Source organism: Drosophila subobscura, chromosome U (assembly GCF_008121235.1).
Source record: "Drosophila subobscura isolate 14011-0131.10 chromosome U, UCBerk_Dsub_1.0, whole genome shotgun sequence".
Taxonomy (NCBI): domain Eukaryota; kingdom Metazoa; phylum Arthropoda; class Insecta; order Diptera; family Drosophilidae; genus Drosophila; species Drosophila subobscura.
The window spans coordinates 9516154-9532058 of NC_048534.1; the positions used below are offsets into that span (position 1 = coordinate 9516154).

At 41.7% G+C, this 15905-nt stretch overlaps 5 protein-coding genes across 8 annotated transcripts; 1 reads left to right on the forward strand and 4 right to left on the reverse strand.

The window, feature by feature from the left end:
• Window positions 1-28: 28 nt before the first annotated feature.
• LOC117900412 (glycoprotein-N-acetylgalactosamine 3-beta-galactosyltransferase 1) lies at window positions 29-1804 on the reverse strand. Of its 2 annotated transcripts, none has more exons than XM_034810770.1 (3): window positions 1575-1804; window positions 617-1515; window positions 29-559 (listed from the first exon to the last, which is right to left on the reverse strand). In XM_034810770.1, exons 1-3 carry the CDS (start codon window positions 1615-1617, stop codon window positions 119-121), a joined length of 1383 nt encoding a protein of 460 aa, XP_034666661.1. In that variant the 5' UTR covers window positions 1618-1804; the 3' UTR covers window positions 29-118. The 2 variants fall into 2 exon arrangements, with proteins under 2 accessions (XP_034666661.1, XP_034666660.1); XM_034810769.1 differs by having other exon boundaries at window positions 617-1527.
• A 454-nt stretch (window positions 1805-2258) lies between these two features.
• On the reverse strand, window positions 2259-9480 carry LOC117901613 (ankyrin repeat domain-containing protein 29). 2 transcript variants are annotated; one of them, XM_034812433.1, is made up of 5 exons: window positions 8601-8728; window positions 6087-6427; window positions 4865-4975; window positions 3741-4037; window positions 2259-3681 (listed from the first exon to the last, which is right to left on the reverse strand). In XM_034812433.1, the coding sequence occupies exons 2-5, from the start codon at window positions 6096-6098 to the stop codon at window positions 3127-3129; spliced, it is 975 nt and encodes a 324-aa protein (XP_034668324.1). In that variant the 5' UTR covers window positions 6099-6427; window positions 8601-8728; the 3' UTR covers window positions 2259-3126. The 2 variants fall into 2 exon arrangements, with proteins under 2 accessions (XP_034668324.1, XP_034668323.1); XM_034812432.1 differs by lacking the exon at window positions 8601-8728 and adding an exon at window positions 9325-9480 and having other exon boundaries at window positions 3127-3681.
• An 861-nt stretch (window positions 9481-10341) lies between these two features.
• Window positions 10342-11845, reverse strand: LOC117901899. The gene is made up of 2 exons (XM_034812864.1): window positions 10750-11845; window positions 10342-10669 (listed from the first exon to the last, which is right to left on the reverse strand). The coding sequence occupies exons 1-2, from the start codon at window positions 11842-11844 to the stop codon at window positions 10625-10627; spliced, it is 1140 nt and encodes a 379-aa protein (XP_034668755.1). The 5' UTR covers window position 11845; the 3' UTR covers window positions 10342-10624.
• A 440-nt stretch (window positions 11846-12285) lies between these two features.
• On the reverse strand, window positions 12286-14076 carry LOC117901898. 2 transcript variants are annotated; one of them, XM_034812863.1, is made up of 3 exons: window positions 13839-14076; window positions 13030-13776; window positions 12286-12987 (listed from the first exon to the last, which is right to left on the reverse strand). In XM_034812863.1, exons 2-3 carry the CDS (start codon window positions 13666-13668, stop codon window positions 12301-12303), a joined length of 1326 nt encoding a protein of 441 aa, XP_034668754.1. In that variant the 5' UTR covers window positions 13669-13776; window positions 13839-14076; the 3' UTR covers window positions 12286-12300. The 2 variants fall into 2 exon arrangements, with proteins under 2 accessions (XP_034668754.1, XP_034668753.1); XM_034812862.1 differs by having other exon boundaries at window positions 12286-13776.
• A 321-nt stretch (window positions 14077-14397) lies between these two features.
• On the forward strand, window positions 14398-15090 carry LOC117900228 (40S ribosomal protein S21). The gene is made up of 4 exons (XM_034810513.1): window positions 14398-14540; window positions 14613-14671; window positions 14749-14940; window positions 15009-15090. Exons 2-4 carry the CDS (start codon window positions 14622-14624, stop codon window positions 15016-15018), a joined length of 252 nt encoding a protein of 83 aa, XP_034666404.1. The 5' UTR covers window positions 14398-14540; window positions 14613-14621; the 3' UTR covers window positions 15019-15090.
• Window positions 15091-15905: the final 815 nt, after the last annotated feature.

Here is a 15905-nt window from a genome sequence, read left to right on the forward strand (position 1 = left end):
ATATGTACATACATATTAGAAATTATACTTATCCACCCCTACAAGCTATTTTTTGTCTGATGCTAAATTCGACGTCTACTTTTACTAGTAAATGGATCAAATGCTTAGCATATAAAAACTAGACTTGTTTTCCTCTCCTCTTCTCCTTGGATCTTTCATCCTCGTCGTTATTGGTCTCCTCATCAGCACTTGAGTCCGCATTGTCGTCGATTTCCTTGGTATCGCTGGAAGCAGCTTTCTTCGAGGTCCGTTTCCTATATTTAGCCTCTTCCTTTTCCAACTCTCTGGAGTCCATTTCCCTAGCATCAGGCTCCTTGGGCGGCGCAGTGGTGGAGGTTACTAGCCTATCGTAATCATCCACAGAATCCTCATTGCTGCCCGCTGGTTGCTCAACGGGGGCAGGAAGAAACTTACCCACTGGCAGCTTGGCGGGCAGGCTTTCCAGTGACCTCTGCAGACCATATGGCTTCAAGTGATAGATCAGATAGTCCAGAACATACATCATATTGGGCGCAACATAGTGGAAGGATATGGCCAGATCTGAGCAGCAATCCAGACCCTGAAAGAAACACAAATCGTTGCATTATGGATATGAAGCGGCGTGGACTTTTCTTACGTCATCCGTCTTGTAATACATGTAGTTCCAGTACCAATAGTTCTTGTCCCACTTGGCGGGTATAAGATGCTGTTCGGGAACAAACGGAAACATACGTCCGCGACCCATCGCATCCCTGGAATCCCCAGCCGTTACATTCAAGTTCTGCATGCAGCGACCGATCTCGATATCCTCATTCACCACAGTGCCGGGCAGGCACATTTTCGGGTTCGGAATGCCCTCGACCACAAACCGGCGCAGAGCCTCTCGGCTGAGAACGTAGCCAGCGCCGCCGGACATGTAGCCCTGTTTGACGAACGGCTTGAACTTGAAGCCAAAGTGGACGGGCGTCTGGGGGTTGTAGGGATACAGCATATAGCGCAGGTTCTCGATCACCGCGTAGGTGTCGTCATCGGCCTTGTAGAACCAGTCGGCTTCGTTGTAATGGTTCTTGTAGACGTATGTGAAGGCCTGCTTGACCTTGGCCCATAGATTCACTCGACCCTCTCCCACATTCAGTTTGATCGTTGGCAGCTCATCGTCATGGCCGGAGCTCATGAAGAGCAGAATGTTGCAGCGCTTGCCCCAGGTCCGTTTCACATGACGAGCCTTCTTCTTGTGGTTTGTGGGATTTGTCATCACCCAGCAGAGAATGCGAACCTCCTTCTTCAACTGCTCTGCCACTGTGGAGTTGTCGTCGCGATGCTCATGGGAGTGATGCTGGAATACATTTTGATCAACTTGTTCGGCCTTTTCGGGCTTCCGATCGAGTTGTGGTTCGCTGTGAAGATGCAGTCTTCCTCTCAGGTAAGGATATAAACTTTCATGTGGCACAATACTGGCAAACAACTGGGCCAGACAATATCCCACCACAACGCCGAGGATGAGTGTGAAGATCGAGCGATTCTTCGAGCGGGGAGCTGCAATGTTTCCTAAATTACAGAATTTTTCGCTGCTGATCTAAAATTCACTACATTACCTTCGGTTAGCAGGGTTCGCGTTAGAAGACTTGTGTTGGACATTTCAGTAAATAAATTCCACTAAATATTTCAGTTCGGTTTTCTTTCACGTTTCACTTTCAATTGTAGACACCCGTCCGGTGTTGGCCTGCCTCAAGATCACTTGTGTCAACAAGACATTTGGTTTTGTCACAAATTTCTATGCCGGGAAGTTGTATTTTCTATTTCTAACTCGAACTGTGCCCTAAAGCGTTTGATAACCGACTAAACTGTGGCAACGACTTCATCTGCTGCTGATCACCCAGATCTTTTCATTTATCCCAAAACAGTTGTATCAACATACATAAGCCTTAGATATGTACATACATACATATAAAGTAATAGTAAAAAATACGGGTAAAAAAATGGTAAATGTATCCAAATGTTAAAGCTACAAAAAGAGCATGAAATAATAGGAAAAGTGTCCAAACATAAGTGAGAGACATTCTCAGTTAACAGTCAAAACTGAACGCCACGCAGTGCAAAGCAGTGGATTTGAAAAACAGTGCAAAAGAAAGCAGTGCAAAGCAGTAGGAAAACTAACAGCTTTGCGGCGCTGTTAACTTAGCAGAAAGCTTTTCTGTTGCTTCAACTTTGCAGTTCTTACTTCACAAAATGTATGAAATAACGTTGATTGAAATATATATTTTAGAATAAACAATTAAACATTTTTCCACTAATTTTGTGTCAATTTATTATACTCTTTAGTTTGCAAAAATTGGGTCAAAGACTATACTTAAATCTAAAACAATGAAAGAACGGAATGAATTCTCGAATATATAGTTTACAAGGAAATAAGCAATTAACCATAAAAGAATTAAATATACATAACTAATGGCTAATGCAGATACTTAGAAAGGCGTTTTAACATATGTAAAGCACTTGTCAACAATTGCTTAGCGTTAAACGGGGGATCTACATATGCTTTTAAATATGTTTCTATTCATATTTTATAGATATTATATTTATTTAAGTATATTTACAGAGGACTTTGTAACATTATCTTATGGGGGGAGCGGGTTCTTGTTAACAGTTTTTATCGTAATCGTTAACGTTATTATTGTTAGAGTTAAATTCAAAATACAAGCTCCAAGTGGTTGTTAATATGAATGATGGTTATCTATATAACTAATACAATTTTTGTAATATATATTATATAAATATTTATGTATATGTAATTTAGTATTCTTAGGGCCAATTAATTTAGCTTGGACGTGTCTTTTTTCTATAGTGGATTACTCTTTGATTGGTTTTGTATGTTAGTGTTTGCTGCTGGGCCTCTCCGTTTACACTGGGGACTGGACTCTTAAACGAGCTTTCGGTTTTCTGCATATTTAAACCATGTACTGCATATAAATGTACATAAAATAATAATTTGTATACTATTTTCGGGTTACAAATACTTTAATAGTCCCTTCTATTGTTGCTCGTCTACTGATCTCTCGATTAAACATAAACATAAAGGCCAACGTATTGTGCATAAAGGTACTTTGGAGGCATGGTATCATCTGTGTGTCATCTATTTATGTGCTCTTACGCCGGCATGGACGTGACCGTAGACGTAACTGTAGATGTTGCCGGGGTGACCAACGTTTTTGAATTGCGCGCCACAATCGCTCGGACCCGCTCCTGCAGATAATCACAAATGGAGGTGTACTTCTGCTGATGCGCCAATTCCAGGGCCGTCAGCTCCTCCTGGTTCTTCAGCAGGACATCGCTGCCGGCAGCGACCAGCTGCTTGCAGACGGTCATATGGCCGAACATAGCGGCTGCATGCAGGGCCGTCTCCCCGTTGGGCAGCAAGCCCAGATTGGGGCGGTACTTGAGCAGCACTGTGGTGACCGCCGCATGCCCCTTGTGGGCAGCCTTAAAGAGCGGGGTGGCGCCATCGCAGCGCACTGTATCCACATTGGCACCATTCTGTAGGAGCACCTTGCAGATGTGATCCTGACCCATTTGGGCGGCTATCCAGAGCGGTGTGGCTCCGTCTATGCGCTTGATATCGATTTCCGCATGAGCCTGGATCAGCAGCGACAGAACTGTTCGATGTCCGTTCTGGGATGCTATGAAAACAGGCGTGGCACGGTCCTAAAAGCAAATGCGAGAACAATGAAACATACTCTAGAGTCTGGTACTGTCCAACCCACCTTCATGCGAGCATTCACATTCGCTCCACAGTCCAGCAGCTCCCGCACGATCTTCACATGACCTCCCTGTGCAGCCACAAACAGGGGCGTGCCACCGTCCGCGGAAGCCGTGTCCACATTCGCTCCCGCCTTCATCAGAATCTTCACCACGTCCAGGTGTCCGCCCTGGGCAGCAAAGAAGAGAGGTGTTGTACCCGTCAAGCGGCGTGTGTTGGGATCTGCACCCTGATCGAGCAGCTCCATCACGCAATATGTGTGCCCCCCGGCGGCAGCCAAAATAAGTGGCGTGGTCCCATCCTGGAAAAAGAAAAAGATTGATATTAATTGAGAAGATAAAGAAGGAAAACCTTGGGAAATTATGAGAGAATTCATTCTTTAATGGAAATGTAAAACATTAATTAAATGCTCTCGACTAAATTCCCATAATTAGTTAGCCACTAAGCCAAATCAAAGCTAACTTGAAGCTTCATTTAAATGCAAAAGTAAATATTTCATTAACAATTCAAAGCGTTAACAGCAAATTATTTTCCTATAATTGTTTAATTGAGCATCAAACAATTGAAACGGCAATTTGCGTTTAGTTTCACCAACTCAAGAGCAAAATCGTTTCGTGTGGATTTGCATTCGTGTCTGAGGAAAGTCCATGTCGAAGCAAATCACAAATCGCTGCTCTCTCGCTGCATTTGGACTGCACTCGGGTTACCCTGGGGCCGGGCAAACACGTAGAGCTGTGCGCCCTTACTGGGCACCGACTCTGACTCTGGCCCACTGCCCCCGCAGTCCACTTTCCTTAGCTCGTGCCCGCGCGCTTCGCTGAGCGTTAAGTGAAATTTAATTTCTTTATTTTTATTTACTTTTTTGCTGCAGTTTTCGACTTCTTTGCCAATTGGTGCGTGCTGGGGTAAACAAAGTGTTAACTGATCTTAGCGCTGATTTCTTTGCATTATGTAATACTTTTACTGACAGCATTTTGAAGTCGCATGTGTCACGCCTTAGCGCTTTTAAAGCACTGTTTGCAATGACGCAATGTGTCATGTAACGTCCAAAAATATATTTGAATTAAGCCGAAAAAGTGTGCTTAAGCCTTGCAGCTAATTAAATGTTAAACTTGGCATTCATCTCACCTCATCTTTGCAATCCACATGTACCTTTCCACTGTCCAGCAGCCGGAGCAGTGCCACCTCATCACCCCTCATGGCTGCCATATGCAGCTGCACATCCGAGGGCGTCTCTTTCTGTTGAGTGGAAATAGAGAAAAATGTGGAAACAAATCAATTAACAACCTCAAAGTGTAACAACTGTCAAAACAAGCAAATAACCCTGCAGACTATGTCTCGTGCTATTCCCAGCTCTCGAGCTGTTTATGATGTGGGAAATTACTTTTCCTGTTCACAGTAATTAGGGTCACTGCAGTAACACTCAACACTGAACACACACAAGTTATTTTATGGCGGATGACGGACCACATTGAATGCATTTTTACAATATTTCTGCTGCTGCTCTGATATAAAATGAATATTAACCCTGAGATAAGCACCCAGGGTTGAATTTAAGTGCAAGAAATAAGAGATTATTTAACTTTACCTTTACTTTAGCAATTAATACTCAAAAAAATTTAATGAGCTCAGAATTAACTTTTTTCCATCTACACAACTGTATTTGCAAGCTGCCATTTTAAGCCGCCTATGGAAGGGTTAAGCTCCATTCCAATCACCCCAGAAACCAGCCAGCCGGTCACCCCAAGGAAATGCAAGAAATATTTTGTTCAAACTAAATGCAGTAAAAATGTCAACTTTGCTTTAATGAAGCGAATTAAATGGGATAGCTGGAGCTGGGCATAGGGGGGGAGTGTAGGAAGGGTATCTGCAGCACCTGTTGCGACTCAACACAAGACAGGTTAAAGACAAGTGAAAACCCTCACATGACGTGACTCAAGATGGCAGAAGAAACAATGCAAATGCTGCTGCACTTTAAAATGACATAATGATGATGATGGCATCGCGATAATCATGGCACTCTTGATGATAATGATGTTTATGGTTAACGTAGTAAAGTAGCAAATGCCAGAGCTACAGGTGAGAAACACTTTTAATGCTTCAGACATGCACTAGACAGAGCAGATGCGATTGCATCAGAATGAGATATACAAATATGCATATAAGAGCGTTGAAAGTTTCTGGGATCAGCATTAAGCATAAGACAATTAAGAGAGTTCCCTGAATACCCGGGGACAAATCCATTCCACACATCTATTGCCAGCAGTTTGCCGGCACAAATTCCATTCCAAACTCACTGCAAATAGGCCAATTACCTGCTATATGGGTCAAGCATTGAGCATTTACTCACCTTTAGCGACATGCTTAGTTCTGGCTCTCCTTTGGCTTCTCTGTCGTCTCTGGCAATTGCACCTGCTTACAAGCCCGTTTCCATTGACCGATTTTTACGAACTGTAACGCCGCTGCTCCCCCAACTCCAGCTCCAACTCCAACTGCAGCAACTTCTGGTTAAGAGTAACAGTGCAACAAGTAACACAGCAACAACAAATCAAATCAAATCACAGCACAAACTGTGCACAGTAGACGCGGCAGCAACATCATAGCCATGCCAACCCCACATTCAAGTCAGAGTAGAAGTCGAAATCCCAGACCAAATCCAAGTCCAAGCGACCAGTTCCCAAAAGTCAAGCACTGCAAATAAAAGAGGAGAAAAGGCACGGGCCACATTAAAATTAACTTGCCATGGGTATAACAGGTTTTTCTGTTCCTAAAATGAGAATTAGAATGCCAAAAAAAAAAGAAAAAGTTACAATCCAATTGGGAGGAGTTCCTGGGAAACGACCTGAAACCGATCGGTTACAGCCATGCCATGATGGTGTATGGATGGTCTCGGGGATTTCAATCAAACAACCTTCTTTAAGCCTTCTTGAAGGGACTCGTTTTTAGATCAAAAGTAAAAGTTCGACATAGGTTTAATGGATGTCGTAAATGGGTCGAGCTAGTTAGGTTTCAAACAGGACTATTAAAAGGAATTAGCTTTCTTCGAACTGCAAGGCTATTAATATTTAAAAGTGGCAATTGCTATGTGCCTGAAGAACTATTACAAATAATGGTTGGCTATGGGAAAATACCCCCACAAACATGAAATTTGCATTTAAAATGTTCAATTATTATTATTTATTATTCCATTAGCCTTGAAACGTTACTTTTACATTCAGGAGCAAAGTTTTCCTTACGATTCAGGCAAGACTTTCAATGAAATTCACAGAGATTATTTATAGGCTTTTAAGTTATATCAACCTCAAATTTCTCATATGTAGAGTATTTATAGCCTGCGTTTGTTAGTCTTAAAGTTTATTTTTGTATCTATTTTGCATTTCATGCAGTCTGATTCGATTTTGCATGTGGCTAGCATAGGTTCGTGTTGGTTTTTGTGAACTTTATAATTTCTCTGTTACTTTATTATAGGAACGCCCCCCTGACAATTGAGAGGCGGTCCCTCAGATCAGGTCGGGTCTGACTTGGCTCTACCAGCACGCAACATTGGACTATGTACATACATACATATGTACATAGGCCGGCCAAAGTGAAGCATTTTCATTTTCATGATTTTTTTGTCTGCTACTTTCCTTCTGTCGCTTGTTGTTTTATTAATTGCATTTCATGTCGGCGCAGCTTTTTTTCTGTTTTTTGTTGCTTCTTTTTTTCAGCTCTTTTACGAGGCGCATCATCGCCATCGTCATCGTCATCGTCATGATGAGGCTGCCTTTTGCCTTTCAACTTTTGACCTAGAAAGTGCTTTAGTTTTGGGTTTTCCTCATGGGGGCTTCGTCTGAACAGGCAGCAACAGCATCGCCAGCAGCCACGCACTTTTCGGTGCTGACATCATATTTACAGCATTTCTTTTTCCCTTTTCCAGAAGGCTTTGGCTGGTTCTTTTTTGGCTTGGAAACACAGGCTTATCTCTATTTAATTGGGTGACTATTAATTATTATGTTTAGTTGGCTATCCGATTTTCTAGGTGAAGTAGAACATGTGCATATGTACATATGTATGTACATATATGTATTAACAGTCCTGGAACGGTTGCCAATCAGATTTTGTCACGTGATAATAGGGTCATGTTTGTGTAGCTTCATGGCCGGAAAACAGTTACGCTTCCATTTTAGTGCACTATCGCTTATTTCTTTCTATTTCTTTCGAACTCCTTTATAAATCTATTCAAACTTAAATGCGAATGGGAAATGGTAGGATATTGAAGTTCAACGCTATTTATTTTTAGTTGTTTTTGTGTGACTATTTTCACAACCTCAGGTAGGACACACAAAACTGATATGATGTGTGTGAGGTATGTACATATGTACGTTATCGTACCTACATAATCGTACTTATAGTTATGCTCCAAAACACGCTGATATGTTTCTCGCGTAGCAGTGTGGTGCCGTATGATTAGATCGATTTTCACAGCATTATAAATGTCGAGCAAAATCGTTTATCAATCCTCGTACTTAGCTTTTAGTTACAACTTACAAACAGATCATTTAAAATAATCTTTGCAGCGAAGCTTTTGCAGAGTGTTTCTTATAACAACTATTATTAATTCTTTAATTAATTTGTTACACTTTCGTTTTGTTTGATTCACAATTTTGTGTTATTTTATAAAATATTCCAGTTTATATTTGAGTTTAAAAATAGCATCTCACGTTATCATGATCTCATATTTGCTTTGCTCTCGCATAAATTCAGCTAAACATTGACGACACATTATGCAAAAAAAATCATCACATTCGCCACCGCACACGCAAAAGGTCAACAGGCAACCTGGCCGAGTCGCCGGGCCCCTTAGCCACTTGTGAGATCTCACCTCAAGAAGTTTCAGCTCCACGATAACAATAGCAACAATTCACCCGACACGCCGCTTTGCTTTTGACCAAATAAACGACGCGAATCAAGCACCGAACGAACTGAAAGCTGCCGAGAGAATGAATGAGTAGGGGCACGAAATGAATGAGACTGCTGGCTGCAGCTTTGCAGCGCTTTATACCTGTTACGTTTGGAAGGGTAAGGTATGCTGCATTCATGGGGACAGTTGCAACTTGCAGAGTATGCATACACAAATTATACCACAAAATCGTTTAATATTATTTCTGCCAAACGTTCTATGGCTTTACTTCCAGAAATGTTTACTTTTGTGCCACAGTGCGTTGTACGAACGCTGCACTTATGTCTGGAATGGAGGGTAGACTATAGTCGATACACACGAGTAAAGCGTTATATTGCAACAGAGAGAGAACGACATGGCCTATCATCGGGCGCTGCCGTCAAAGTTCATTGAATTTTTATGAGACTTCGACTCGCACACTAACGCCTATAAATAGGCAACGGGTAAAAACGGTAGAACGGTAAATGTGCAGGCCGCGCGTGCTTTAAGGCACTATGAAAACAATCCTGCCGAGCCACCCACATGAACGAATCACAGAGAAAACCGAAGGGACCCTGCCTCCCATTGACGAAAATTCTAGCTGACACCGAGCGAGGTCACGGGGCGAGGGCTCCGGGCTCCTCTCTGTGCCAAAATCAATACTCACACGCTCGCTGGGTGACACACACGCACACTACACACCATCCAAGGCTGCGTTTTGCTATTATTTCTATCTATCGCACTGATTTCGGACACTTTTTTCAATTTACTTTTTACTTTTAAATATTTTACAATATATTTATTTACATTTATTTTCTAGCAGCACGGAATGGCGGGCAGCAGTGTGACCGCGAAGTTATCGATCAAATATACCGTCAGGGCCTCGTAAATGTACCAAAATATACCATTGCATGTTCAAAATATACCGTAAAGATACCGTAGTCTTGAATCAGATTCCTCGATTTTTATGTTCTATTTGATATTACCAGCTTACAAAGACTTTCACCACTGAAACAATAATTTAAACCGATTGAAGAATCAGTTTTGCTTATTATAAATACTCCTTTTTATTACTATGTATACCTTATGACATTAAATTTTAAAAATTTTCATTTGATTTTTTCATTCAATCACCCCCTCTGAAAGCACGGGAGCTTTGTCTTTAGTGTTCAAATGTATGTAAATTATTAACAGAGACACATGTACATACATATGTTAACTGATATCATTGACAATTAGTGAAAGCGCGCGGAATGTCGGTCAGTGTGACCGCCTGACCCTCAAAACTATGCCGAAATATACTTTCTCAGAGAATTATATTTCCGATCATGCTTTACGCGCCAGCACCTTGTTTTGGTGTCACACCTTGCATTTTTCTATAAGTTTTTCAGTATTTTCCTGACTTCCAGTATATTTCTTCAGCGTGAAAAAAGACCCATGCCCTAGCAAAACATTTAATACTAATTTCAGAACTTCATAAAATTCCTAATCATTGTTTGCCACAAAAACTAAACTTTCTCGAAAATGTCGAAAAAAGTGGATAACGAGGTTTTTCATGCTGCCGCTTCCATTAGCTGCTTATGACAAAAAAACCACGACGAAACTTGTCAAGAAACGCTAATTGCATAAATATGTAGATAATATGTAGCAAAAGAAATACATGTTTAAAAGAAGAGGAATTTAATATTGCATTCAACAATTACGAAAATCTGGATGGGTGGATTTATTATTTCTAAACTCGTTCACTAAGTTCTTTACTCATTAATATGGGATCTCTTAGAGATGAGCCGTTAATGATTTCAATCAAAGGTTCAATATCAACAGGATTATTGTTAACCAAGTGTTTTGGTGAATTTTGTAGATGGATTTTGATCTTCCCGCGCTGCTCCCGCTTTTCGTTCAACCAAATCCGAACACTATTTACAAAGGAAGCGTCTACATTGAAGCTCTCTCGGCTACTGAGAACTCTAAGGCGAGGTAGTCCCGTCAGGAGATCCATAAGTTGGTCGTTCCTAATTGGCATCGAGATTTGTAAATAGAGAAGGTTCTTCAGTTTCAATAGGTCCGCCAAAGGGAGGGAGTCGCAACGTACATCGAGTTCTTTGAGTGTAGAAATATTACAAAGATGCTTCACCTGTTCTTCCATCAAATTGGGGCCGTACAGGATTAGACTTTCCAGAGGGGAGCCCTGCTTGTTGATTAACCCCTCCAAAAGGGAGGCCCGTACAGAGCCGATATGCCAGAGCTTTAAATGTTGCAGACTGGGCAACAAGCAGACCAGCTCATAGGGCACTTTTTCATCCAGCCGGGATACATCAAAGACCAGACGCTCCAGCTGCTTGCAGTTCCTCACCAGAATTTCAAAGTTGTTCTTACTGATATTTTCAATGTGATGGCCAAAGTCCAAATGCCTCAATTGCTTCATTGTTTGACAGCATTCCGCCAAGCTTGTGGCATTGAATCCAGGCCAGGCACCCACCTGCAGAGACTCCAGTTGGTTAAGAACATGCAAGTCTGTTCCATTATATGCGGGAGCCTCCAAGTTCAGTTTCCTTAGACACGGGAATTGCTTGAGATTGTGAACAAAAGCAACACACACATCAACATCTGGAAAGTACAGATGAGCGTGCAAAGACCTCAGATGTTTAAGGCTGTTTAGATCGTTCCACCTCGTCCGTCGAAATGCCATTTTCAAATTTCGTAGATTCGTGCAGTAGCTCCGCAAGAGCCACAAACGGTCCTCATTCGAACCGAAATTCAGTTCGGACTCATAGCTAGTCAAATGTTGGCCAACAATATACAAGAGACTCTCCAACTCTTCGTCGTCTAAACTACTCGCGAGCGTTTCATCAATATGTTTGTACCGATGACTTGCGTATCTCTTGAATATCTCTCCAATGAACACGTTCGATGAAGCGAGCCTTAGCTGGTCCGGTACATCCAGATAATCCATTACAACTCCCCAGCAATCCTCTTTTAAATGCAGAACACTTGGAGTTGGCGATCTCTCATTGTTCTTCTTTGCATTGGGTGCGTCATCACGGCCAGCGGGTTTTCTCTTTCTATTTTCCACACTCATTACGATTTGTATACGTTCTGATTGTTTCGACGCGCCCGAGTAGACTGAAAGGCTTGCCCATGGAAACCGGCGGAACTTTATCTGTCCCAACGTGTGGTGTTCCCCCATTTCGCATTTTATGGAGAGCCATCCATAATCAGCAATAAAAAAGCTGTTGGAAATAAACCGAAAACTGTTTCTGCTAAGTGTAAACCTTAGCGACGCAGTCGGTTACCCATGTGTGTGTATGCGTTTTAGGGAGAGGGGGAGATTCCGATAATACACACTTACATACATATGCACATGCTTACATGCATGTACGTCGACCGGCTTAAGTCGTTCAATTCTTATTCTATTTCTATTCCACAAGTCGATGCACCAAAAAGAGAAAATGCAAATAATTATTAAAATATGAAACGGACTGTTTTCTAATCAAATCTTTTGAACACTTTTAGAGAGAGATAATACGAGCATACATACGTACACATTATCACTTACTTTTTGTCAGCAACACTGTGCAACAAAATTAAATCTTTCGAATGTACTTACAGTAAAGCAAAATGTATGGGATGTACGTTGCGATCGTTAACTGAGTTCTTTGTTTATTAATATGGGAAGTGAACGACAATCTAACATTATGATTTCAACAAAAGAATTTTTGAATAAAATTTCGTTTGAATCTGATTCAATGATATAGATTTTAATCATTCTGCGCCGCTCCGTCTGTTCGCTCATCCAGGTACGAACACTATTCACTAAGTTCCCATGGACTAGCATTTCATTATTTGGTAAGTTCAGAACTTCCAGGCGCGGAAGCCCTTTCAAGAGGTCCATGGCCTGGTCATTCGCAATTGGCATGTATATGTGAAGGTATAGAAGGTTCTTCAGCTTCAGTAAGTCCGCCAAGGGGACGGTATCGCATTCTACTTCGAGTTCCTTGAGTGTTGAAATATTGCAAATATGCTTAACCTGATCCTCGGGCAACTTCACAGGACTCACCGGGCCTAGGAGAAGACTTTCCAGAGGAGAACCCTTTTTGTTGATCAACCCTTTGATTAGCGAGTCGCTTATAGAACCGTCATGAAACAGCTCCAAATGTTGCAGTCTGGGCAACTGACAGACCAGGTCATAGGGCACCGTTAAGTAAAGTTTCTCTACATTAAAGGACAGACGTTCCAGCTGCTGACAGTGCTTAAGCAGCATTTCAAAGTTGTCTTTGGTGAAGTGCTCAATATCGTATCCAAATCGAAGACTGCGTAATTTCTTCAGTTTTTGGCAGCAATCATCCATGGACCTGCAATCGATTCCATAATCGAGGTATAGCTCCAGAGATTCCAGTTGATCGAGAGCATCCAATCCTCTTCCGCTGTATTGCGCCTTCAACTTCAGTTCCTTTAGATACGGAAATTGCTTCAGTTCCTCAACGAAATCAGTACAGAATTCCTCGTCTTCGTTGTCTTCATACATAGGAACCAGATTAACGTCCAAAGATTTGAGCTTCTTCAAGTTTCTTAAATTGAGCCAACCTGGCCAGCCAGGTGGTATTTTAATTTTCAAGTTTTGGAGGTTCGTGCAGTGGTTCCGCAGGAGACTCAGCTCCAATTCGATATTCCAGTCGGACTCATAGCTAACCAGATTCTCGCCAACGATCTGCAAAAGTAGTTTCACATCTTCGTCGCTAAGCCAAACCGTGAGAGATGTATCAATATGTTTGTACTGATGGCAGGCGTATCTCTTGAACACTTCTCCAATAAACAGGTTTGAGGAAGCGAGCCTTAGCTGGTCTTTTACAGTCAGATAATCCATAACCACTCTCCAACAATCCTCGTTTAAATCGAGAATAGTTGTAAGCGACGTCCACACTTTGGCACCGACTGCGTTGTTTGCGCTGTCTGCGTTGTCTTTCTCCTCTACAACAGCCACCGCCCCATTACCACAAAATTGTTCATTCATTTTGCTTATTGCGTTTTGGCTGCTTCTATTCCATCAAAAGCTGCACATAAAATCAACATTTGATGTCTTTATAAAAGGGGGAATGCTTGTGTTTGCTCCTTGGACTTTCTGGAAGGGAATTTATTAGTCACAAATGCATAAACATTATATTTAATAAGTGTGTTATCTACCTTTAGAGCATTTCCAATCTACAGAGTCGTCGATGGGTGCTGTTGGCTGTGCACCAATGCCTGATCTTTAGCAGACCCAGCCAAGAGTTGATGTTGCAAGAGTCCAAGTCGCATTCGCGCCTTTCCAGGTTATTATGCGCCGCAGATCTCCTTTTTTAGGCTCAATTTCTGAGTGCACATAGAATAACTTGCTGCATTTAAAGGTGATCCGCTGTTGCTATTGTAGACGGAAACATCGATAGGTATCGATAGGTGGCAGTAGAGGCTCTCGAATAATCTGCATAAAAACAATATACCAAAAATAGATTGTCAATCAAATAAATGCCAGACGTTTCATTTCTTTCTCTACGTTGATTAAATTGAGTATTTATTTGAGAAGACTTCTTGTTCCAAGCCAGATTTGTGGGCGATGGATGTTAAGGCGGCGTTCATTCAGCTAATAGTTGCTTGTTATTTCAGCAGAAAATTAACTGGTTCCGAAAGCTACGCTGGTGATTACTTACATTTAATATGATTAAAATTTAAGTTTTACCGAATCCGCAAAATTAATGAGACCACACTACATTATTACAAATAGCGATATAACTATCGATAAGGCCGAATGAGGAAGCGCAACCACCTTCACGTCGTACTGTCACTTCTTTCTCTTTTTCGCCTTCATCGACAGATTGCGGTCGCTTGATTTGTAATTTCTACAAAAATGTAAGTAAAATCTCTTTTTCAATGCATTAAAACGTATAGTTTATTAAGCAAATTATCCCATTCGCATTGCAGCCCAATAAAATGGAGAACGACGCCGGTGAGAATGTTGATTTGTACGTGCCCCGCAAATGGTAAGTGAAACACGTGTTCCCCCGTCGCTCCCTTTGATGGCATGTTTAATCCGCTTGCGATGTGGTCCTATTTGCAGCTCGGCCTCGAACAGGATCATCCACGCCAAGGACCACGCTTCCGTGCAGCTGAGCATTGTGGATGTGGACCCTGAGACTGGCCGCCAGACCGATGGCTCCAAGACCTACGCCATTTGCGGTGAGATCCGTCGCATGGGCGAGTCCGACGACTGCATTGTGCGTCTGGCCAAGAAGGATGGCCTCATTACCAAGTGAGTGCGCTTTCATTCAATAGTTTTACTATTATTTTCATTAACAACTCGTGCTTCTTTGCTTGCAGGAACTTCTAAATATGTCGAAACCATAAATCAGAAACGTGAATTGGTAATAAAGTGAATTCCTCTTTGTAATTTAACGTAAAAAAAGTTCAAAGTGTGTTTTTATTGTGGACTATACGGTGTGGCAGTAATTGGCATCTTACCTCCTTGAGGTTGGCATAAAATCAAGGATTTCAGTTGCCAAAATATATCCAAGTGCATGTCTTTCTTCATTTTAAATCTACCTTTGATTTTCTGACCTTCTGATGGTCTACTTGTAAAGTCAGTCTTTCTGGGAGAACGATGATTTATGCACGGAGTAAATTCTACCAGGACACAGAATCTATTCGTATTTTTCTGTGATGGAATTTGTTAGTTTCAGATGCCGGACGGATCTTCTAGTCAAGGAGTTGATGTTTGAGGCTAACAGAGTCGCATTTGCGTTCCTTCTTCGACTAACCATCAATACTTCGGTGCGGAGTTTCAGGTTGTTATGCTGGGCCTAAGGACGGCTAGGCCGTCGAAGTTTTGCAATTTCTGATGGGAAGTCCCCATATCGTTAAAAAAAACACTTCAACATATTCCGGATGCCATCCACCTCAACCTTATCAGGTGGGGCCTCAAAGTGCGCGGCGGCCTCCACATCGAGGAGGTTGATGGCTTTAGAGAGCATTCCTGCACTTTCTTTGCCCTTTATGCCCTTGTAAACGCCAATTTTAGCTTTGCTAACAGACATTCTTATTTATAGTTTATAATTTTTAAATGCAAGCCGTTTTCGACTACCCGATATATCTGAAATTTCGATATATATTATAAAATACAAAATAACAATTACAAATAACTGTAAGACTATTTAAAAACCAACTACTAATAACAACTACTAGCTTCCAGAGCTTAAATTAGGTCGAATTTACTATAAA

Bases quoted from the DNA above. Each gene is read 5' to 3' on its own strand.
- LOC117900412 (XM_034810769.1), bottom strand. From the start codon at position 1,617: ATGTCCAACACAAGTCTTCTAACGCGAACCCTGCTAACCGAAG. The intron at 1,528-1,574 runs GTAATGTAGTGA...TCTGTAATTTAG, and splicing joins GCGAACCCTGCTAACCGAAG to GAAACATTGCAGCTCCCCGC. The intron at 560-616 runs GTAAGAAAAGTC...TGTTTCTTTCAG, and splicing joins TGTATTACAAGACGGATGAC to GGTCTGGATTGCTGCTCAGA.
- LOC117901613 (XM_034812433.1), bottom strand. The intron at 4,038-4,864 runs GTGAGATGAATG...TTCTTTTTCCAG, and splicing joins ATGTGGATTGCAAAGATGAG to GATGGGACCACGCCACTTAT. The intron at 3,682-3,740 runs GTGGGTTGGACA...ATTTGCTTTTAG, and splicing joins ATGTGAATGCTCGCATGAAG to GACCGTGCCACGCCTGTTTT.
- LOC117901899 (XM_034812864.1), bottom strand. From the start codon at position 11,844: ATGGGGGAACACCACACGTTGGGACAGATAAAGTTCCGCCGGTTTCCA. The intron at 10,670-10,749 runs GTACGTTGCGAC...GATGCCAATTAG, and splicing joins CTACACTCAAAGAACTCGAT to GAACGACCAACTTATGGATC.
- LOC117901898 (XM_034812862.1), bottom strand. From the start codon at position 13,668: ATGAATGAACAATTTTGTGGTAATGGGGCGGTGGCTGTTGTAGAGGAG.
- LOC117900228 (XM_034810513.1), top strand. From the start codon at position 14,622: ATGGAGAACGACGCCGGTGAGAATGTTGATTTGTACGTGCCCCGCAAA. The intron at 14,672-14,748 runs GTAAGTGAAACA...TCCTATTTGCAG, and splicing joins TTGTACGTGCCCCGCAAATG to CTCGGCCTCGAACAGGATCA.